General features: G+C 48.9%; 1 protein-coding gene across 1 annotated transcript; it reads left to right on the top strand.

Moving 5' to 3' along the window:
- Positions 1–278: 278 nt before the first annotated feature.
- Positions 279–22,630, top strand: LOC149360800 (galactosylgalactosylxylosylprotein 3-beta-glucuronosyltransferase S-like). The gene is made up of 6 exons (XM_089572514.1): positions 279–458; positions 5,087–5,176; positions 8,353–8,537; positions 16,791–16,994; positions 17,878–18,171; positions 22,481–22,630. Exons 2-6 carry the CDS (start codon positions 5,089–5,091, stop codon positions 22,601–22,603), a joined length of 894 nt encoding a protein of 297 aa, XP_089428640.1. The 5' UTR covers positions 279–458; positions 5,087–5,088; the 3' UTR covers positions 22,604–22,630.
- The last annotated feature ends 1,806 nt before the right edge of the window (positions 22,631–24,436 follow it).

Raw genomic sequence — 24,436 nt, 5'->3', positions numbered from 1 at the left:
TTTAGCACATGGACGCTTTACGCCTTTCAGGTGCTTCTATGCTATCCTCAGATCGGTCATCATGACCTATATGTTTAATGTTTCGTACAGATTTCGTAACACAGCCTTCTTAATCAAAATATTGCTCACAGAAAGACAGAGAGACGGGCAGAGAGACAGATAGACGACAGACAGACAGACAGAGAGGAAAGAAAGAAAGAAGGAAGGAAAGAAAGAGGGAAAGAAAGAAAGAAGGAAAGAAAGAAAAGAAGAAAGAAAGGAAAGAAAAATTTGGCGGGGGCATAGCTTTGGTTAAGCCTGGTAGGTTGCGAAAGCAAAAGCGCAGCGCCTCCAACTGAAGGACGTCGCGTGTGCAGGTCACGCGTGGCTACCGGCCGCCTCTTGGAATGCAGTGCGCCGCGCCTACAGCTCACGGGTGGCTACCGGACTCCGCTCCGCGACGACTCGAATCGTCTTCGGTAATTTTCTTTTATATTTTGTTTTTGATGCTGTTGCGACTGAGAACAGCTGGTATGACGTCACAGCGACAGTAGCGCCACAGGTGCGCAGCGCGGCAAACACACACCGTAACTGCAGCCGGGCTCTCTGAAGGAGCGAGTTGGTCGCCCATAATCTATAGCTGGTATGACGTCACAGCGGCACAGGTGTGCGACGCGGTGTAACAGCAGCCGGGCTATTTGAAGGAGCTAGTTGGTCGCCCATATTCACTTCGCTAAAGGTCAAACGTAACTGCGGCAAGGTCACGCGAAGGCTTGAAAGTGCGAATAGTATTGCTTTCGCAATAAAACTTAATTTGCTGCAAGTGAATTTAGACCGCGCTGGCTCCTTGGGTGACTACGCGGTCCCGCACTGCACCAGATTGGTCATGTCGGCACATGACGTCGGCAGCCCGAGTCAGAGCAGCAAGCTGCGATGTCGGGTCCAGAGACGAGAGCACCACCTCCCAGTCCTCCCAACATGATAACGCGGGCTGTCCCTGCGGGGGAGGAGCAGCAGGGTAGCGGGAAAGGGTGGTGATGGCAAGGGCGTTGGTCAATGGCTCAGACAGCCCATTCAGGATTTTTAGTCCGAGAGAAAAGGGCGACGAGGTTATTTTTGATTTCCGTGTCTCCATATCGGCAGCATAGTACGCTTTCACTTTAGTGAATTCATTCTTCCGCAGGTGTGAAAGCAGGATCAACGCAGTGCAAGGAAAGAAGTCCCTGAAGTTTAGTAGTGAAGCTTATAGAGGGCGATGTAGTCATTTCATTCTTCCGCAGGTGTGAAAGAAGGATCAACGCAGTGCAAAGAAAGAAGTCCCTGAAGATTAGTAGTGTAGTTTACAGAGGGCGTTGTAGTCAATTCATTCTTCTACAGGTGTGAAAGCAGGATCAACACAGTGCAAAGAAAGAAGTCCCTGAAATTTAGTAGTGAAGCTTACAGAGGGTGATGTTCCGACATACGCTGTCGTTGGTCGGAGCACAACTCGTTGTAGCGCAGAGGTTGGCAGTTCTCGCCGATGATGCGGCGCCTTGAATGCAGGCATTCTAGAATCCTCAGGTATGAAACACTCATGATGACAGCGTTTTCGGTGCTCTAAAGCTGTGCATTAGTTGTGGCAGAGCACCAGGTCTCGGTCCCATACTTTATTGAAATGGCCACAGTTGAAGCCCCGTGAACACATCAAGGGAACAGAGCTTTCAACAGCGTTTGTATTACCGTTAGACTGCTGCGAAAGAAGATAAGATAGCGACACAAAATGCGCTTGCATAGAGGCGAGCTTCGTCTATGTTTTACCATTCGCATATTCGACAACAGCCTCCAATACAATGACACTGAGGTTGAAACCACTCACTTCTTTCACGTTCATTGGGGGAGTTAGCGACCTCACATGAGCATGAGAGTGGGACCTGACCTGAACCACACGTCACACTGTCACGTTGAGGTCAGGTGGATGTGATGCAAACCTCTCGAGGCCGGAACCACAGAAGGTTCCCATAATTTCATCGTCAGTTACTTCAAGCAATATTTATTTGCGCAAACCTCCAAATTAATAAACGCATAGATGCATATCTTAGATAAATCGTTGGACACTTCGCACACTCGATCAGATGAGAGGTATGCTTCCCATAAAGTGTACGAGCGGTACTTCCTGATTAGCTTTCTACTTGAGCGTGCGGCCAGCCTTGCGGGAACGATAATGAGTAACACTAACGGAAACGATAATCTTTTCCTCCGGCGGCATTATTTATGAGAACACTGCTCTCAGTACATTCCAGCCGGCACCAGCTTAGAAACAGCTGTAGGATTGCATTGTCTACAACTGTATTAAACAAGAAGCAAAGGAAACGCAGCTGCACTGCTTGCAAAATCATTCTATGACGAGCCGTTACATAGTGCATAGCATTTTAGAACGCTCCGTCAGAAGACAGGGCTTGTTGGCAATTCATCTTTTACGGAACAGCGCAGAAATGAACTCGACGACACTTGAGCTGTGTCCTTTCTTGCACTGTTCCTTAAAAGAATGTCACAAAGACAGCTTGAGAGGGATTTTGCATCGGCATTGACCTTTCCTACGTCGTATCATGCAGAAACCGGGAACTACCGCTTTCATCTGATACGATAATGAGAATGGGAATCTGTGGGGCTATAGTGGGCGCACGCGAAGCCATTGACTTGAGTTTATTTCCTAGTGCCACTACGGGAGGGCCGAGGATAAAAGCTGCGAGAACTGCTTGACGAGTCCGTCGACCCCTACAGTGGGTGGCAGCATACAGCAACGCATGAAAATTAGTACTTTGATACAAAATATACAAAGATCAAGTCAAGTCAGACAACCCACACTGTGGGGCAGCGAACGATAATGCAGGAAGAAAAATGATTGGCCATTTGCGTAGTTAGGCCAGATGCGTATTAGGTGCGCTAGCAGTTTGGTTTTCACTTCGGTTCCGTTTTTGATATGCAGTGTTCACGGATGGCAGTTGTTCGGTTAGTGATAATGCGTTAATGTCTATATATGCGGAATCGGTCATTCTCTCCATTCATAGACCCCTGGGAGTCTTTTCACTGCCCTTCTATGGCAGGAGTTGCCATTGGTGGGACTCCATTTGTACGGGTTGGATTGCGATCCAGGATGCTCTTCCCGAGCAGCCTCTCACGATTAATTGGGCTGCCACCTCACACGGTGGACAGGCTGGTCACCTGCCCACCGCGTGGTGGGCAACGGACCACAGAACAGGCTTCGAACAAATATACAAACAGGCAAAACGACAAACATTCAAACAAACAAATGCTAAAAGCGGGGAATGGCCACTATAGGTGCTACGGCACTGAAAAAAAAAGAATGCAAAATATATACTCGAAAACAAAGAAAAAATCATCAGTGGTGGAGCAGTTTCAGTGTAGTTACAGGAGTGCGATCAGTTTTAAGAGTGATTTGTGCGAAATTTCAGGTTTGTTCACATCAACAGCGTTGAGTGTGTTCAAATTAGGTGGAAATATGTTTTTAATACTTGGTATGCCATATGCAGTACGAAATGTTGAAACATACTAGTGTTCTGGGTGTGTGCTGTGAAATCGGCGAGTGTTAATACGCAGATATGGTAAGTGGCGGAGGTAGTTGATATTCTTAACTAGGTCAGTTTTGTATGCGTCAAGCAGTCTTAAGCGGTAAAGGTCATACTGTACTATACAGATCGAAAAGCTCGGCTGTGGGCGAAGAAACCTTGGATACATATTGCACGCAAAAATTTTTTCTGAAGCAGATAAATCTTGTACTTATTAAATGGAGTGCTAGTTGCTACACACAAGCTGTCAGTAATTCAGGCGTGATAGGAATACAGATTGATACAGCAGAAGTTTTACACTACATGGAAATTACGCTTATGCCTATTTGTAATGCCGGTGATACGAAAAAGCTTTGTTATTACTCCGGTTACATGGTGATCCCAGCTCAAGGAATCGTAAAATGGACGCCGAACACATGAAGGCTTTCTACAGCATCAGTTAGTTCGGAGCCGAAATGCAGATCACGCACAAAAGTAAGAACTTTATATTTGGGACGAAAAAACACATTTGTTTCAGTCTTATTAATTTTAAGATGGTCCGTAAGTGACCAGTTTTTCAAAACAATTAAAGACACGTTTGAATTGCTAATTATGCCCGTACCGTTCTTGGAGAAAACAGCAGAGCTATGTCATCTGCATTCATAAAAAATTTAGCACTCCCACACGTGCTAACAATGTCAATATCATATAGGTTAAGAAAAAGGTGGCCAAGGATACTGCCTTGGAGAACGCCCGCTTTAATTGGTCTGACTGATGACTTCTGGTTATTTATCCTAACATCCTGCTACTGGCATCTGAGGTAGGATGCTTGAAGTGAGAGTATTGTACCCCGGAGGCCGTATCGCTCAATTTTAAACAAAAGCCGTGCATAGTAGGTATATCAAAAGCTTTAGAAAAGTCAACAAAAATGCCTAAGACTGGATGATTTTGTTCAAAAGCATGAATAATAGCATTGTAGGTGTAACCATGTCTCTTTTTTTTTTGGCAGTCATGTCTTCCAGGCGAGACTGGATCACCAATCGTGAGAAGTTCTCCTTGGCCGTTCCCATAAATGTGCTGGCTTTCGTGTGGCTATTACGCGCACAGTGCGGAACACAAAAAACATATAAGGACAACACATGCGGAAAAGTAGGAATTCGTACGCATTCCTTACGATGTCATGCACATTATATGCAGGTTATATGCAAATGTACGGAGAAGATAGAAAACATGCTGAAATTATGTTGAAAGCACAAGGATTTCCGCATATTTTTCATTTCATATGGACTCCGTATTCACACTATTGCGTGCGCGCCGTTCATTGGAACGTTTCAGTAGAGATGCGCGCATTGTGGTAGGAACTTCCATATGGTTGAAGTATATTTGGAGCTGTAAATCTCTCACCGAAGCTTCTTGTAACTCTTGGAGGGTGAGGTTTTCTTGCTTGTTCATGACTTGTGGTCACGCAAGAACTCCGTGGCCAGTCACGTTCTGATTGCTCCAGGCCGTGAGCAACGCTCTCACACATGTTACAGTGTTTGCTTCGCCGTCTTCCGCCGCAGACATGCCATGGTGGCGCTTCCGGTGCACTCTGCGGGCGGCCATCTACGCATGCGCGGCAGCTGCTGTTCTCGTCCCACTGCTTCTTTGCGGTAAGTGTATGTGTGTGTATTGCGGTTCCGATTGGTGTGGCTGTCAGGGAACTCGCAAGGCTGGAGACGCCTGGAGGTTGTAGATGACACGGTGATAAGGCACGAACAAGAAAGGCATTGATTGATTGATCGATTGATTGAAAACATCATTATTTATTCAGTATTTTCAGTACATGTGGGTGGGCCGCCTAGTCCGGTAGTCCATTGGCTGCTGCTGCTGCGGTGGCCCTCCCCACCAGCCAGTGCTGACGGTCAGGATCATCGCTGAGCAGAATAGCCTCCCACTGCTCCTCCGAGGGGTTGGGAATGGGGTCAAGTAAGGGATTAAATTGGCATGCCCACACCATATGGTAGAGGTTAGCTACCTCTCCACAGTGTGGGCACTGCGGAGAGTATAGTGTAGGGTACCACAGGTGTAATTTAGCTGGTGTTGGGTATGTGTTGGTTTGTAGTCTCCTAAGGGTGTTCTCTTCTAACTTATTGAGGGATTTGTGTGGTGTTGGGTACTCCTTTATGGCTGTTCTGTATGGCGCGAGATTGTCAGCATACACTGCTAAACCTATCAGGTCACGGCACCCTTCATGGTCATCAGGGGGAGACGCCCGGTATAGAAGAGCTCGGGCATGCCTGTGAGCGGCTTCGTTTCCTCCTGGTAGTTCCAGGTGACCGGGAAACCAGATGATTGAGGCTTGGTTGGGTGGATGCTTAGTCAGCAATGACAACCCTGACTTATGAATTAATCCGTAACTGAAGTTGAGACAGGCGTTCTGGGAATCAGTGAGCACAACGGCGTTGGGGTTAGATGCTACAGCTAATGCAATAGCTGCCTCCTCTGCGTGGGTGGGGTTAGATGTTTTCACCGAGGCGCAGTTCACCATCGACCCTGAAGGCGTTGAGACTACAATAGTCGTGACTCCATTCTGTGGTCCTGCTGCGTCCACGTAAAGGGTGTTAGTCTGCTTGTCCCATTTCTTCTGCAGGGCTTCCCCTCTTGCCTTCCTCCTCTCGATGTTATATGCGGGATGCATATTCCGCGGAATGGGGTGCACGTTGATGCGTTTTCTCACATCGCGTGGGACCTCTTCCCTTTGGTCAATTGTATAGGGCTGATTAACATGGATCTTCTCGAGCAGTTCTCTGCCGGGTGTTGTGAGTGCGAGCCTATTGAGTTGTGAGAGCCATTGTGCTTCCCACATCTCTTTGAGGGTATTATGTACTCCTAGAGCCATGAGCTTGGCCGTTGGCTTGGAGTTCGGTAGCTTTGCGCATTCGGTATACTCTCTTACTGATCAACTGGCGGTTGTGATGACCTTTCTGGTGGCTGCGTGGGGCCTTATCCTATACACTGCTTTGAAAATTTATGTTCACAGAGGTGATATGGTGCTCGGGTGCTGACCCGAAAGACGCGGGTTCGATCCTATTGGAAATTAACAGGAAGAAATGGGCTTGGGCAGGGCATGTTATGCGAAGGCAAGATAAACGTTGGTCCTTAAGAGTGATGCAGTGGATTCCAAGAGGCGGCAAGCGTAGCAGGGGCCGGCAGAATGTTAGGTGGGCGGATGAGATGAAGAAGTTTGCATGTATACGATGGCCGCAACTGGCAAAGGAGAGGGTGAATTGGAGAGACATGGGCGAGGCCTTTGCCCTGCAGTGGGCGCAGTCAGGTTGATGATGGTGATGATAACTGTAGAGATTTGAAAGGCGATATGGGAGACTGACACTGAAAAGAGTTTGCCATGTAGTTACAGGCAATGCGTGCACATTGGAAGCTACAAATTGGCGATCGGCGATCGTGAGCCAGCTATACGCCACGCCTGAATGCTCGGTTGTTTCCCTAGCGTAGTGTGTTTGGTTTGGCCCCACACCCTCACGATAACAAACACTTGACAGACGGAAAACACGTAATTTGAGCGGTGGGAAGCGCTGCTGACCAGCGATAACCTGGAGTACCAACGGGCCGTAATACAACAGGTCCGCAGGGGAGCTAGACCCTGTGCAGCCCTAGAATGAGGGTCCCAGTCATAAGCTCTGACACGACTCCCTTTCTTTTTAATAAAGTTCTTCTTTTTCCTCCTCCTCCTGCCTAGCGTACCTTACTTGCTTCTGTCTCAAGTATGAGTGAGGATAATACTGCTGCAAGGAGTTAAGGAGCCGAAACGCGTGACCAGGTACAAAAAGAAACTTTCAAGTAGATTATGTTTCCTTTGAAACGCAAGAAAGTGTTCTCATCGACATCCAGTCTTCTTTGTCTTCATAATCATGCTTTGCAGTTAGTGTTTATGAATTGTTCTGGAAATGAAAAACAGAAATATCCTAATGTTTTGACGGCTGGAAAGGACTGCATGAGTTTTTTCTTAGAGGAAGCAAATATTTTGTCCTTTCTTAAGTGATAGCGAGTTCAGTTTTAAGATGTCCCCCATGTACAGTCACGTACTGGTGGGGAACAGAACGTTGCGACACATCTTATATCATCTTGGCTCCAGCTCGGTTAGTTGTGCACTGTTTTGGTTTTACATAGGCAGCTTAGAGGCTACCATGCCACAAATGCGTGGTTAGGATGCCTCTTTATTGTGTTAACTCGATTAGAACGGAAGGCGAAAGGCTCAATACGAGAATACATTCAGGCCGCAATAGTTTAAGCTTGTTTTGATAACTGGCGAGTAAGCATAGTGTCACAGCTAAACTCTGAAATATTTTGCAGCTGAACCATAAGACCGCATGAAAAGCGCTTTTTCGCTTTTCTTTGACTCAGCTGTCCATTACACTTGGAATGTTGGCCTTGTCCACTATATTTGTTTCGGGCCAGCAAACCATCCTCAGTTGATTTTTGAGTTTTCCATGTCTCGCGAAATTGACCAGAAAAAAAAAAGCTTGTTTCCCGAGCCCTCCCATCGCTACTGGAATTCCAGTGGGATGCACTGCTTATCCCCCACCGAGTAGTTTTTGAAGAGGAGGTCGGTGCTCAAACACGACAGCGGTGCCAATATTCTGAGCACGTGACGGACGCAAAAGCGAAACATCTTTGTCCGCAGTGCACGAATGTAATACAGCCGTGACTGGTACAATCTCACATTGACCCCGAAAAGGTGGAGACCGGAAATTTTCGCCATTTCTTTGAGAAAGTCTTTCGTTTGCACGATTTCATGCACCTTTACCGTCGGCGTGGAACATTGCAGAGTTCCTTGACGGGAACGGCGGTGGACCATTGGGGAGAGGGGGCCCAACACTGTACGTGGTGACGCCCACCTATCGCCGGGGCACTCAGGCCCCCGACCTGGTGAGGGTGTCTCAGGCGCTCCTTCTTGCCGACGCGCGCATCTTCTGGATCGTCGTCGAGGATGCCGACCACCCTTCGGCACTGGTGAGCGTCCCCTCAGCGAAGATGCCATAGACACGGATGAGCCCCAGAGGCCCTTGTAGCGCCGGAAACGAACCCTCGAACAAAAGGCCTCCAGACTTTCTCTCCTCCTCTTGGGCGAACAAGAGGCAAAAGTTTCATTCAAATATTGTTGGATACTTTTGTGCGTGTATTATAAGGAGCCCTTAGCCTAGCCACTACTGCACCTGGCTGCCTTGAGGGGCCGTTCTGCTTCAAGTTCGCTCCCTCAGGGAATGGGTTTAATGGGCATCGCATTGTAACTGTCGTGACTTTTTTTTTAAGTGTAGGAATAGAATTCTTGTACAGAATTTTTTTGTACTGCAGGCACTACTGGCTGCCGCTGGCTCCCAGGCCTCGTCAAGCTGTTGCTACAGCTTTTTGCATGGGAGACCGTCAACATTGTGAAATGTTGAATATAAACGTGAATTGAATTCAGTTGAGTGATATCGCTTTGTCCGTCGAAATGGGGCAATGTATCTTAAAGAACAACAATCTCACGGCCAGGTCGAACTGCCAAGCTTCATGTCCTCCAGAGAAAGGAGGACGGAGAGCGATTTTAACTGAGCCACTTTTTACAGGCATTGCCGGAGGCTAATTTGGGTCCTCCGCAATTACAACGCACATGAATTCGCTGAAGAACTCCCTGTCAATATCATAAGCAACTCGATAGGAGAAATAGAGGACCTGCGTGGGGAATAAAAAATTGCAGTAAAGTTGGCACAAAGCGGTATGTACGACTGCGACAAACACAAAGCAAAGTTGCAATTCTTCTCTTGCGAAATTCTACACTAAGCTAACTTGAGCCTCCAAGTAAAGTCCTAGTTAATGTTGTTTCACGTCAACCTAATCATAGATACGATCCAAAGCCTCCTCTTTGACATTAAAATGGAACAGAGGATACGCTTCATTTCAACTTTTACTTACCACCAACACATCTGTGGTGGTCATCGTTTTAAAATCTGGCATAACCTGCTAGTTGACGTGTACAAAGCAATGAATAAGTAAATCGGAAGACATACGACAAAGGCGACGGAAATTTTTAATAAGTACCATGTCTTCAATCCCCTAGTGATCTTATGAACGGTGTCGACAATAAGCAATGAGATCACAGCAACAAGCAAAGGTTGCACTCTCGTCTATTTAATAACGCACTTAAGACCGACGGTAACCGATGCGCGCCATTTTCAGCATCCGGCATTATAAGAAAAAAATATAAGCCACCTGACTGAGTGTGTATTTATTAGACACGTTACTGTGCATACCTTTAACAGTAGCAGACTGGGGCAATCAGTAATTATTAGGTAAACACGAAACTCGAAGGACTTGCAACATGATAGTAACACGCCTAGCTTGGCAAATTATGGGGCAGTTTGTGTGATTTGTATTTTTTAATTACTGTATTATATCAAATCAAAAGTTCGTCATGTTATCATTGCCTTGATTTATGCTCTTGAGGTTTGTAACTGCCACCGCAGACTGAGAGTTTTTATCTACATCACTGCCATTACGTCTGGTAATAATTTCTTCATGTCAGATGCTAGAGACATTGCTTGCTTGTAGTAGTAGTAGTAAAAGACTTTTAATCAACCATAATTTACAGGCCGAGCATTTCGACCGCCTGGGCGACCAGAAGCCGCTGTTCTTCTTCCCCTTCAGCGCCAAGCCAGTCGAGCCAGGTGGTGATGGATAGAGAGGGTGGGGGGAAGGAACCCGACTGCTGAGCAGCCGGGCAATAGAATAGGCAATGGGCCAGGTCCGCATAGATACAGGGGCAGTTGGGACAGGAAGGGTCCGATCGATAGCGATAGAGGAAGAGGCGGGACGGGGTGATAACTGCATTCATCTGAATGTGCCGAAGAAGGCGAGACTCCGGCACCGTGAGTGATGGATGAGGGGGAGGGTAAAGGCGTTTGTCGAGGCGGAGCTCAAGGTAGACCTCTTTTATGGTGCGGCGAAGGGTGAGTCTCCCACCGTCCTCCGAGGGCTTGGGCCAGGGGATCAACGGTGCACGGAAAAGTGTGTCGCGGGCGAGCTGATGGGCCAGCTCATTGCCGTCAATCCCTGAATGCCCAGGGACCCAGCGGAGGAAAACGATGGAAGGCTGCAGTGCGGAGACCGCTCGTTCGACCTCCTGTTGGAGAGAAGGGGTCAGGGTGCGTTTCAGTATGTGGTGTATAGCGGCTTGTGAGTCCGAATAGACTGTGTACTCTTGGAGAGAGGGAAGGAGGGAAAATGACTGGAGGGCATGCGCAATGGCGAGGACCTCGAGGGACAATGCGTCTGGAGGGTGTAGATACGGCCCGCTGGTGTGGGTTTCAGGAGCAGGGAGGTGTGGATGGTACAGGGCGTAGCCGCAGGAACCTCGAGGAGCCACGAAGGAGGCATCCGTGTAAGCTACACCCTGGGTATCAAAGAGAGGGGAATGGTGCTGTGCGGCCGCATGACGACGTCCGGCGTGCAGGACGGGGGACATGTTGGTCGGGAGGGGAAGGATACGAAGATTGGGGGCGGGGGTGGGAATGGGAGAGGTAAACGGGGAGATTGGAATGGGCGAGATACCCGCTTGAGTCAATAACCACTGACCCTGACGGGTAAGGGAAAGCCGGGCAAGCTGCGAGTCACGATGGAGACTGAGAAGAGAACGAAGAGGATGGAAGAGGCCTGTGGCAAAGAGCTTAGTGGTAGAGGTAGTGATAGGAAGGTTGAGAGCTGCCTTGTAGAGGCCCACAAGAGCAGTCTCGAGAGCGTTAAGTTGAGTCTGAGTGAAGGAAGCGTAGGGTGCAAAGTACAAGACCTTGTTGAGGGCCAGCGCGTGGGCAACTCGGCACGCGTGAGCCTCGTGGAGACCTGAGCGTCGAGTGACCACGCGCCGCAGGAGGTGAGTTACAGAGTGGCAGGTGGTGACAGCGCGGTGAAGGGATTGCACATTCTTAGCCGCATGCAAAGGGAAGCCAAGAACTTTGCACTGTGTGACGACAGGAATGGGAGAGCCAGAAAGGTGGAGAGAGACGAAGTGGTTGTGTGAGCGCTGGTAGGAGGAATGGCTGAGAAGGAGAAGCTCGGATTTCTCAGGAGCAGGAGAGAGGCCAGCGGTGGTGAGAAAGGAGTCGATGAGATCTAGGCCACGTTGCAGGGTGTCCTGTACGTGACCGGGAGATCCAGATGAACACCAGAGAGTGATGTCATCGGCGTAAAATATATGATGCAGGTCGGGAATTTCAGCTAGCTGGGAGGCGAGAGGGGCCATAGCAAGATTGAAAAGGGTAGGAGAGAGAACCGCACCTTGAGGAGTGCCTCGGGTGAGGTTGTGGGGGTCGGACAGATAGGTGTCGACTCGAAAGCGAGCGACACGTTTAGAGAGGAATGAGCGGATATAACAGTACATGCGGGAGCCACAGTCTAGGGAGGCGAGTTGGGAAAGGATGTGGTCGTGGCAAACACCGTCGAAGGCTTTGCGAACATCGACGGTCACAAGGGCGTGAATTTGAGTGGGGGTAGGTGACAGAAACGTGTGCTGGAGAACCAGAAACATGTCCTGTGCACAGACGTGGCGTCGGAAGCCGATGAGAGAATGAGGGAAGAACTCCCTCGTCTCGAGAAAATTAGAGAGGCGAGTCAGGGCCATTCGCTCAAGGGTCTTACCAACACATGATGTCAGGGAGATTGGGCGGAGGTTAGAGAGAGAGGGAGGCTTGCCCGGCTTTGGAATCATAGAAATGAGGGAGGAGGTCCAGGAGCTGGGCAGGCAGCCGCTGTCCCATGCATCATTGTAGGTTTTAAGGAGGAATTCTTTGGCGCAGTCAGGAAGGTTGCGAAGTGTGGTGTATGTAATGGCATCCTCACCGGGAGCCGAGCGTGTAGCATTAGCAGCCAGAGCCGATTCGAGCTCCCGGAGAGTGAAGGATTGGTCCAGATCGGGGTTAGGTCCACCGCAGTACACCGGGTAGGAGGGTGCCAGAGGGGGCGGGAGATAGAGAGAGGCGAGCTGATCAAAAACATCGGAGGGAGTTCCTTGAGTGAGGGCTTTAGCTAGAGTGGGAGCAAGGGCAGGCTTAGTGCCAAGGAGGGATTTGAAGAGAGACCATGTGGATCGCGAGTGCAATGCAGAGTCAAGACGGTCACAAAGAGCACTCCAACGAGAGTGCTCGAGGGAGGCGCAGTGGGCGACGATCTCGGCCCGCAAAGCAGTGATCCGGGAGGAAAGTTGGGCATTGTGTGGTTGGGAGCGAAAGGAGCGTTGAAGACGTTTACGGCGACGCCATAAACGGAGAAGGTGAGGATCTGGGTCTTGGATTGGGTAACGAGAGCGAACGCGACGGCTACTGGACGTGAGCGCTGCAGAGATGCGCGACGTCCAGTCGTCGTAGGATTGAAAGGAGTCGGAGGCGAGATTAGTGCGAAAAGCATGCCAGTCAGTGTGAATAATCGGATGACAGCGAGGGATGTGGGAGAGAGAGGTGGTGATATGGATGAGAAAGTGGTCACTTAGAAGAGTTTCGGCTGTCACCTGCCAGTGAAAGGAAAGTGAACCCCGAGAGAAAGTGAGGTCGGGTGTCGTAGGGCGTTGTGAGGCAGTGCCCGCTCGAGTAGGAGAGCCAGGAGTATTAAGAAGGGTGAGGTGGCGTTCCTGGGCCAGACAATGGAGGAGGCGGCCGGGTTTGAGGGTTTGTGGGTAGCCCCAGAGTGTGTGAGGGGCATTAAAGTCACCACCAAAGAGGAGATGGGAGGTAGAAGAAAGAGAGTGAAGGAATTTGCCCAGAGCAGAGAATAAAGAGGAAGTGACAGGGGGGTTGTAAAAAGACAAAAGGACGAGTGAGATGCGGGAAGAAGGGTGGTAATAAACCACACCAACTAAATATTTAAGGAGGGTGGAGGGGATGTCAATTTGCTCTACGAGCACGTCACTGCGTACATAAATAGACGCAAGTGGTGTGGCCGTAGTGGCATGGTAGGCGCGGTAGCCTGGGACATTGCGGGCCGTCCGGGTCTCCTGGAGAAGGAGAAAATGAGGTAGGGAGGGGCGGGTGAGTAGATACTGGTGGAGGGGGGTCTTATTGTGACAAAGATTTCGGCAGTTCCACTGCACAATCTCGAGGTCCTCGCCAAACGCCATTATGATAGAGGAGAGGAACGCGATGGTACGCGTTCCTTCTTTTTTGCCGGGGGCAGTGACTCATGGACGGATTGAAGCATAGATGCAAAGGATTCCAATTGCTTTGATTGTGCTTGGAGGGTGGTAAGGATCTGGAGAACCGAAGTTTCCAGCTGAACCAAGCGAGTGTGATGTGCCTGTGTGGTGGTTTCTACAAGGTCAGCCAAAGGGGCGACCTGGGCGCTGGAGGAAGGAGTGGTGAACGTGGCAAGGTGCTCATTTAGCTTGCTAAGCTGGGAGGTAAGAGAGGAGGTGGTTGTCTGGAGGGTTTGAGTCAAGGCATGTATCTGCTGTTGTAGATCGTGGGAAATGCGCTGCTGCTCTCGCTGCTGGCGTTCCAGCATTGCGAGCCGGAGGTCGAAGGAGCGGTTCTCGTCAGTCAAGGATGGAGAGGGTGGTGTAGTGGAAGAGAGGGACGCTGGCACCGAGGATCCTTTAACTATGGCGGCATAGGAGCCTGGTGGTGACGTGATCGGAGATGATGGAGATTCATGATTAGAGGAGGAGGAGGAGGAGGAGGAGGAGGAGGGAGGGTTGGTGGGTTGAGTGGCCCGGCGCAAAGCTAGGCGTCGGAGGTATGCAGCTTTAGCACACTCGCGTTGCTTAGCAAGGATGAAGGGGCAAGTGGGGTCGAGGGAGGGGTGGGTGTTCACCTGGCAATGAACGCACCAGGGCTGGGCACACACATGAGCGGAAGGGTCAGCGGGTAGAGGAGCAGCACAGCGACGGCACTTGGCCGGAACGCTGTGCTGGGGGCACTGGTGGGCGCGATGGCCTAGAGTGAGACAACGGGTGCAGGTGGGAGGCTTAGGTTTATGAGGACGGCACCGGAAGGCAACGCGTTTGAAATAAACAAAGTGGGGGATGACGGTGCCAGCGAACGTTATGAGCACTGATTGAGTGGATCCCATCATGCGAGCAGCGAGAATATCTGTTTTGAAAGATTCCAGGTCATGCATGAGGTCATCAGGAGTGAAGTGGCCCCCGACGTTATGGATGACGCCGAGGCATGAGATGGGAGGATGGGGGGTGTAAGTTTTGATGGTGACAGGCTTACCATGAATCTGAAGATGCGTGACAGAGAGTAGGAGGTGGGCGGTGAGAGGAGAATGAGTCTTTAGAAACACAAGGCTTTGGGCTGGCTTGGCCTGAAGGGTGATGTCGGCACTGGTCTTCGAGGAAAGTTGAGCAGCGGAGGCGACTGCGGCGAGTACGTCGTAGAGAGGTAGCTTGGGGGTGAGGGTTCCAGGGGGAAGCTGGATGGCAACTGTGATGAGCTCGGCGCGGGGTCGGGCTGCGGTGGCAGGCTTACAGTTTGCACCGATGGTGGTCCAGCCGATTTCCTGGGAAGGAGTGTCGTCTGCCGGGGACGTCGTAAGGTCCATGTCTGAGTCCTCAGCCGGAGTCTCAGTGTGCGACGCGGGTGTCGGGCTTGAGGTCTTGGTGTCAGTGGGACCTTTGGCTGGAGTAGGTGCAGCGGCTCCAGCGGCGGCGACGAACGCAGCCGGCTGCGACGCGTCTATGGCCCCGAAGCCCTTGGCGTCCCTTGTAGCGTGGAGTTGGCTAGGTGTGGACGCTGCGCCGCCGACGAACGCTGCCGGCTGCGCCGCGGCCGTCGATCCGGTGCTCCCAGCGTCGCTCAAGGCGTGCAGTGCGGCAGGAATGTGATCGGTTGCGTGGGCGGCGTTGAACGTACCCGTTTGAGAGACGGCTGTCGACGTGGTTGGAACAGGACCCGCGGTGGCGGCATCGGTGGGTCTGGGCTGCAGGGGCTTGGTCAGACGCTGCATTGCGGCGGTGGAGGCGCGGCGCGTTAGGTTTAGCGAGGCGCCGCGCCGCTTCACAGTTTTGGAGACGCTTGGAGGGCCAGTTCGGCAGCGGGCCGTGATGCCGATGGTTTTCACGTGCTCCGGGAGCCTTCCTGAAGCGATGGAGTGTAAATCCAGGGGCGGGCGAGGCCCTGGACCAGGCCAGGGGCAGGTTAAAGCAGAGCGCGGTAGGCAGCCAGCTAACCAGGGCGGCGCCACCTAGCGGAATCCTTGTATATTTATATTAAAGCTCCGGCCATGCTGCAGCCTCCATTAAAAAGCCTTAATTTATATGTTAAAGAACCCCGGGTGGTCGAAATTTCCGGAGCCCTTCACTACGCCGTCTCTCATAGCCTTAGTCGCTTTGGGACGTCGAAACCCCCATAAACCATAAACCATCTTCAGATAATTTATATATCAAAGTTTAAGGGACACTGTTGTAAATGTGACAGGATTTTCAGAGCAAGCTGTATGCAAACAGCAACAAAAAAAAGGGGGAACTGGAGTTTAACGTCCCGAAGCGACACGTGGACATTGAGGTACGCCGCAGTGAAGGACCCTAGATTAGCTAGACCCCCTGGGGTTCCTAACGTGCGTTGGTATGGCACAGCGCACGGGCGATTTCGTCTTTTGTTGCCATCGGCCGCTGCGGCCGCGATCGAACCCTTGACCTTTGAATTCAGCAGCTGAACGCCAGTCTCTTAGTCACTGCAGCGAGTATAAGCAAATGGAATTAGTCGTTGAATGACATTAGAAATGGATGATGTGACAAGGCTATGTAATGACGCCATTTAATTCGAACGATGATCAGGAGAGGGGTGCGGTTGGAGTGGAGTGGCGTGGTCAGGCGCTGTCGATCAAACAAACAAACAAACAAACAAACAAACAAACAAACAAACAAACAAACAAACAAACAAACAAACAAACAAACAAACAAACAAACAAACAAACAAACAAACAAACAAACAAACAAACAAACAAACAAACAAACAAACAAACAAACGAACAAACAAAACAAACAAACAAACAAACAAACAAACTGTATAAATAAACAAATTAGAATTTAAATAAATAAATTGAACTTCTGCATGAGTGTAATTGCTCCCGCGTTTAGCATTAGCCCCTTGCATTTGCATCACATGGCTCCCTGGCACACAGTACACTGCTCTTCAGCAGAACAGGAACGTGCGCACGAACTGCAGGTCGTGGGCGGTAACCTGCGATGGCTACATGCTGTATTCATGCTGCCGCACAATATGCGAATGGGACTTGCAGGTTCGTCGCATAATTCGTCGCTCTGGCTTGCCTGGCGTCCAACTCGCGGCGAGAACTCCAGCCGAGTATCGGCCGCGTCGGAAAGGCAGGGGAGTCACCCAGCGGATGAAGGCGCTGGCCTGGCTGCGCGCCAACGCCACATTGCCTGGGGTTCTGTACTTCGCCGACGACGACAATTCGTACGACCATAGCATATTCTCACAGGTGAGCTTAAAGGTCAACTTCTGTCTCCTTGGATTGCGTAGTTTGTAGCGTGTGTCTCGGGCTCTTAACTGTAAGGAGAGCGACTCGGAAAAACACACCTGCGACTGTACGTGGTGGGCCCGATTCTTTCGCTCCATGGAGAGATGACGTCTGCTGGAGTTTGCGTGCACTGCGGCGCGATTCTATGGGAGTTGGGGGGTTCCTATCTAGTGCTTTCGTTGCAAACAAGAACAATATTCAATATACAACTTTCAACGCATGCTTCTCAGCGGTAGTGCTTAAATGTGCCTTTCCATGGGTTGGTGTGTTTCGTAATCCTTCAAATAAACAATTTCACTGATTTGTGGCCGGGGTGATGAGAACGCGTAGCATTCTGGGCAATATTATGTTCAGAGTTATCGGTCACCTCGTTGTGACATGTTGCTTATAAGGCTGTAGTGCCGCAGGATAACGAAGTCTCTTCAATTATTCTCCAGCAGAGTGTGTGTAGAATACGCAAGATGTAAAACTGATCAGGTTTCTAGCGCGATAAACTCACGTGGAGAGGAAAAATAGGAATGAGGGCGCGGGGTACATGGCCTTCCAGAACAGGATGGGGCTATCAAACGAACATTTTTTAAAGCTCTTAAGGTTATATCTTTCACGTGTCGTTGTCAAATATTGTGACCGCGTTTTCATCCACTGGCGTCCGTGGTGTCCATTCTTTTTTCCGCGTGTTTCATGCGCCGGAAAGGCGGAAACATGTAACCGGTCCCCAAATAGACCTGCTGTCTACGCTTAGTAAGGCTTAGTGTTGACGTGTGAGAATTAGGAAACAGTTCACGCGCCCGAATTAAACTGTGTGAGCTTTCTGACTCGTGCACTGATACGATTTCTGCTTTAGATGACGCGGATTCACGCCGTGGGCGTGCTTCCGGTGGGGCTGATAGGCGACTTCGGCATCAGCTCACCCGTGGTGTCGCCCGAGGGTCGTGTGGTTGGATTCCATGACTCTTACCTCCCGACCAGTCGCGTCTTTCCTGTGGACATGGCCGGGTTCGCCATCAACCTTGAGCTCGTGCTCGCCGCTGAGGACCTCCACATGCCCCACAAGCAGGGCATGCTGGAGACGGAATTTCTCACCAGCCTCGGCGTGGACCGCTATGAATTCGAGCCGCTCGCCAGCAACTGCACTGAGGTACGCACTCTCTCGCGTCCCGCTCTGATCGCTATCCAAGGTTAGTGCAATCGCCTTCACGGAGTGACATCTTGAATGTTCTTCTTCCCGAACTGCTGGCGATGCTCACCGCCGAACAAGAAACGCGACTGACACAAGGCGTGCATTTCTCCCATCGCATTCGTGCGACGAGAGCTGTCGGCTTTGTTTCTATGAAGAAAGCAAACAGGCACTGCAAATGAAGCCGGCATTAATATCAAATGTTCTCGAACTACTAACAGCTGACATGCTGTAGTCGACGCAGTGTAGATGGCTACTTTGTATTGGACTGAGCAGGATCACTGTGTAGAGTATCATACGAGAAATTGGCGCGTGATTAGATCGTATCTGTGACAGCAGGACGTACACATCCCAGCTCATTCACATGACGCGCACGAGCGCGTTCAGTTTAGAGAGGTGTGCGCTTTCTTCAAAGCATACAGACACATTTAAATCGAGCAGCGACTGATTAAAAGGAACTCTCAGCACGATTGCGATACACAGTAATGCGTTTAGTTATTAGACACAGCATTCGTGGATGACTTCTGAGTTTGAATGCAGATGTAGTGCTTTTATTCATGTTTTTTTTTCGTGCAAGCTCAAGTATTCCCTTCAACAGTAATGACTAGAGACCGGATTTTAGGCAAATGCCTATTTTTTTCAACGCTTCGTAGGCGTACCATTTTTACATATGAGCCAGAATTAGGTGTTGACAATATGTTTAATACTCTTTTTATATTGCCTATAATTGCCTATTTTGGGAGTCAGTGCCTATAAATGCCTATTTCCGACGTCGGTGCCTAAAATGCCCTATTTTACAGAAAAGGGGCCTGAAATACGCTGTGGTTTTGCTTTCAGATTCCGTTTGCTTTCGAATCCATTTCGGTTTTGAGTAGAACACACACGTGGCAACATTAAATGACCTCGTCAGTTGGCTGCGGTGAACACTGCACCGACGCCGGCTGCGTAGGTGCAGCAAGCTTTTTCCTAATTTGTGCCATTTTATCGTGGCAGCTTATTCATGACTTTGGCTGTTAAAGTGGTTGTTGACCAGATGGCGCTACAAATGAGAATATATTTATTAATGTTGAAGCCTCGTGTATGCCTGCAATAAATAAGTTCAATTCCAGTGTGAGCGAAGACTGAACTCATTTGTCAGATGCTTTGAATTGACAGTGTTTCCATCAATTTCTAAATACATGGCCTGCTGTTAAGGTGTTCATTGCTTTTACTTTTGTACATGACAAGCGAATTGGTTGTTTCGAGGTAGACCAAAGTGTTTTAAAAGATTTGGTAATAATCCCTTTTGCTCTGCTGAAGCATGTGTATTGTACGAAAATTTGCGCGATAGCCTTAAAAAAAACGGCTTCTAATGTTTGCACCCTGCTTAAGGTCCCAAATCATTCTTGCTGTGTTTTTGTTTTATTTTACGGCAGATATTACGCTCTGAAGTTCGGAACTGTCTGCACTTTTGATAAAGTATATAGTGCCTATTTATCTCCGTTAGGTGCGTAAAATGCAGTTTTAACCGCCTATTTATGGCGCCCAAAACGTGCTTTTTAGTGCCTAAAAATGCGGCCTCTAGTAATGCCAAAGTAGCATTCGCGTCAGCGCGACCGTACGGCTACAAAGGAAATCTGCACGAATTTCTCACAATCTTAATATTTGAAGAGAAATTCGTCGTGGTCTGGGAAGCCAACCCAGGACAACCGCCTGTCCGGGGCAGTATGTAGCTTTTTCAACTGATCTAATCAAGATGGCATGCAGAATACTTCACAGTGCAGATTTCCCTTGTATGCATTGAATTAAGCTGGACTATTAAAGGGGCTGTTACAGCTGGATATCGGCGCTGCGCTTCTGCGTAGGCGGTGGGTTTACGATTGCGTTCACCTATAAATTGTAATAGTGCTGGGAAATCAAAACAGGTGTGCTGTAATTACGGATTACCAAGTGCCTTAACCGTGCCTCTTTGGACCCTTCCCTAGTAACTTCTCGGCACGATCCAGGCGTCTATATGATGTGTGATTGCTGCCGCTCCTCCTCCTCTCATAACTGCTTTGCAGTTCTTGCACAGACACTCGTGAAGGGTCTGAGAGGTATGTGTTTGTGAAAAAACATTTAATGAACAGAATAAATCCAGGTTAGCTGGGTTGGGCCCTTATTCCAGGACTAAAGTGGCTGTTTGGGCTTGCTGGTCAGTGATCATGGTTAAAGAATGCAGCGCGAAAAGACAAGGACAAACAAGGACGTCCTCCTGTCCACTTCTTCGTTGGTCCTTGTCTTTTCGCACTGCGTTATTTAACCATTATTCCAGGAGCCCATTGGCTTGTGTCGCCGTTCCTGCCCGGTTCACCAGTAAAAGCTGGTCTTCAGGGTGTGAGCTGGACAGTGCCACCTCCCAGTCCTTAGTTGTAGGTTCGCTGATTCTGGTAATATCCGAATTTTTCTGGCATACGCAACCATATGATGTAAGAGATAATTTTGAAGCGTTTGGCTTCTTGCAACCACTCGCCCCGTCCGATGACGGCGAATGTTGCACGATGCACTGACTGCGTGTACGGGCTGGTGACCTGATCGCGGCGAAAGAGCTGCGCGTAATCACGTGATGAGGAGTGAGCGCGAGCCATATACTAAGACGACAAGGTGAGGGGGGGGAGGGAGGTGGAGAGATTAACAGCTACGCTTTAAGAAAGACAACAGCTGGGCTCACTGGCGATATATGGAGGGCCAGAGACAATGTAGGCACGCATTTAACGGTCGGCAACTGCCGCGAACTTCGGTTTGCATTTGGCTGCCTATGCTCCGGCCTCAAGTTTCCAGGAAAGAGTTTTATAGCGCCGGAAAGGACAACACACAGCAAGCGAGACGGGACAGACGCAACTTTCAACTGTTTACTCACCGTAAGCCCGTTATACTTAGTGGCATGGGGAGGGACACTGTTTTTCGTTCTTTTTATGGTCCCACAATAATTTTTGTAATGAATATAAAGAAAACAGCCAAGAGGGATAGCAAGAAGCACATATGCGCGCGAGGGTTGTACGCTCTCCCTCTTGAATGTTTTGTTTATATTCATCCGCCTTCAAGGTGAATAAACAGTTGGAAGTTGCGCCATTCCCTTATCACTTGCTGTGTGTGGTCCTTTTCGGCGCTACAACCCTTTTCTGGAAATACGCGCCAACTAGCCCCCAACACGTATTACTGAGATATAAGTTCTTACGAGCAACAGGTGAGAATAGCATTGAGTAATCCTGTCGGCAATCGCTTTTATCCAGCTTATATAATAACTGAAGTCGGACGCTTGTGACGCAATTCTGTGGCCTGGCAGCCGTCAGGATGTTTCGGCGGCAAGCTCTTTCCGCACTTTCATCTGCGCTTCATTCATTTCCGCGAATGTCTTCTGCTTAGCTGATTCCCCACCAACACGAGTCATGAGTTTATCTGCTTGACTCCGGAAACGACCTCACCTTCGTTTGCGTGCCAACTTCTCTGCCTCGGTTCTCCTGCTCCTCTCGCTCACGACTCGTTCTGCTGCTCACCTGGAGGCGATACGAGAGAAACTTAGGGCCAGCGTGCGAACAGGAGAGTTGCACAATCGTCTGAAAGGTGACGCCATTAGCTGAAGTCGCATGCCAGGCACCGTTCTGCTGCAGGGATCTGCTTCGTAATAGAACCGAGGGCACCCACGGCAGCGCCAAAGCCCGAAGTAGCGACAGGTGAAACTTGAGGCCAGCAAGAAGAGCGAAACCGCTACTGCTACGCCATCTGTCTTTAACTGTATTTGGCATAGCGCGTAACTGAGAACGGAGGACCGTAGTCAAGTGTACGGCAGTTTCAGTAACCCATAGATCTCGAAATTCTTTGTGTACACCCAAGAAATCCATATATTGGAAAGTTCCCTAGCATTTTTCCGAATTATGAGGCATTTTTTTATATCCCATGTAGTTTTTGTAAGATTACAAGGACATTTTTCGCGAATGGCCTTCGTACTTCCCTGAACGGAAGCGGGCCGATAAATGCATACATCCATGACAGCGCTCGTGGTGTTCGTCTGTCGTCTCTTGTGTCCTCGGCTTTTGCTGTGCTACAGTTTATTGGAACTATGTACCAACAAGCCCAAAAAGCCACGCTACAAAAAGCCACGCTCATGATATAGACAGTGCTTTGCACCGTGTTAAGGCACTGAAAAACGATTATCACTGATAACTGGTATTTCAGGCCCGCTCTGGTGAGTGGCTGAGAAGTCATCACTAGGAAGTGTGTAATAGCCATAATTTTCCTTTTTTTTTCACAGGTCCTCGTGTGGCACACGAAGACTGTCAAGCGGAGGTTACCTAAAATGAAACATATTCGCGACAAGGAAGAATTGGTGAACAGCAATATACCGAAGCTGTACAAGAACGCTTTAGGCGAGTAAACAAATAATGCAAGAACACAGACACTTGTTGTGAACATGAGAAGGACAATTTCTAATGTTATGTCCAATGGTCTTCTGTGATCGCCGTTGTGTTCAGCAAAGTATTGCATCAGGAGGCAACACTGAACGAGGTCTAATATTTATTTTGCCATATAAATACGTCTGGTAAGCAGTAGCGTACGACATATTATGGCCTCATACACTTTGCGACAGTAAACTGTTAGTACAACTACAACCACTACTGCTTGTCCTGCTGGTAAGCTATCCTGTAACGTTAGTCTAGGGGTGTTTCCTAAAGCCTTTCAGGTTTTGTGCGTGCCGAAATCACTGTTGCAGTAAAACTACCGCTAGGAATGTAACGCGACTGCTAATTTCTCTTAGCGTTCTTCAACTTTTGAATTGGAATTTTTTGAGTATCACCGGCAGGGGTGACGGGGGAGACAGAATTCTCTCCTGGAGTTCATTGACTGGGGCTTCAATAAATTTGTTTTTCTCTGTCTCTCCGGCAGCTGAGAAATTACTTTTGTTTCAAGCTGTATGAGTTTTAATTTGCCTTCCCCAAAGTTCAGAATTTTTTAAGACTTTCGGCTAACTTAATCTGAGACGCCGTGTATTTTTGTTTATTCCTTATGATATTAACTGATTATCGTTCCTCTAACATTACGGGTACTTTCTTTATGTCAGCTGGCAGCTTGGGCTTCGCGCGGCGCTTGATAAGACCGAATGGTTCCTCTAGTCTGTATCTGCTCCATATCAGGAAATGAGACCTCGAACGAAGTGCTATGTAAATGAATAGTTGTCCGCAACTTTTGTTTCTAGGTGGTAAGTTTCCATTTTCAGATTAGCAGGGCCAGAAAAATAAAGCCTCTAATATTCGCTTTTTGAACAAAGGATGATTATTTAAAAGATAAACACAACAATGGGCAACTGGAGTGCGAATGGCACCAGGCCCCGTCGAACATACAGAAAACAAATGAGCCGATTGGCGTTGGAATAAGCAGGAACATAAAAGCAGCCAATCAAGAGAGTTTAGACGCATACCGGGAGACAGCTGAGTAAAATTGAAAGTATGACAAGGCAACATTATCTATTACTGCAAGACAAACAGTACGTTCACAACTTCTCGACATGTACACACCAGCCACTTCAGTTCGAATAAATATCTAGAAGTGACACAATGGCAAGAGTAATTAAATGTGGGCTGGATAGGAATCAAGGGGTTACGAACATCGTGCAAGGGAAGCATTAGGGTTCCGAACTTTATTTACCACAAATTTTAGGGTGCAAACATCAGCTGTAAAGATTATAGCAACAGCCCTTTAGAATACAGGAGGCGGTTTATTACTAAAATGCAGGGTACATAAGACCATGGCTGGAGGAACGTATGCTTCAATAACGAAGACATTACTTGAGAAATTAAAACGAAATGCTTTGTTGCGTTGACGGAAAATGCATTGCGACAAGTCTGTTCACGACAATGCATCAAAAATTTCAGGGGGCACTTTGACTGTCTAAAGTGGGTAGAGGCGGAAGCGTTTTCCGCACCACCTTCTCTGTTTCTGTGGCACTGGTGGCGTCACATATAATTGAGTACTAATTACTAAGTGATGACAAATCACTAATTAATGTTTAATTACTGATTAATGCCTGAATACTAATTAACTGCTAATTAATGAAGCTTAAGCTTCGCCTTTAGGAGTGGAACGCGAAAGCGCGTTGTAGCGCTGCCAGGGAGTCCACGGAACGCCACCACCCGTTCGGCGCGATGCCTTACCCTTTGAACGCAACGCTTTTTGAGGAAAGGAAATGGCGCAGTAATTCATCTGTCATCTA

Source organism: Amblyomma mixtum, chromosome 2, assembly GCF_055824585.1.
Source record: "Amblyomma mixtum isolate Tamu chromosome 2, ASM5582458v1, whole genome shotgun sequence".
NCBI classification, from domain to species: Eukaryota; Metazoa; Arthropoda; class Arachnida; order Ixodida; family Ixodidae; genus Amblyomma; species Amblyomma mixtum.
The sequence above is the reverse complement of the archived record's forward strand: the minus strand, read 5'-3'. Positions and strand labels throughout refer to the sequence as shown.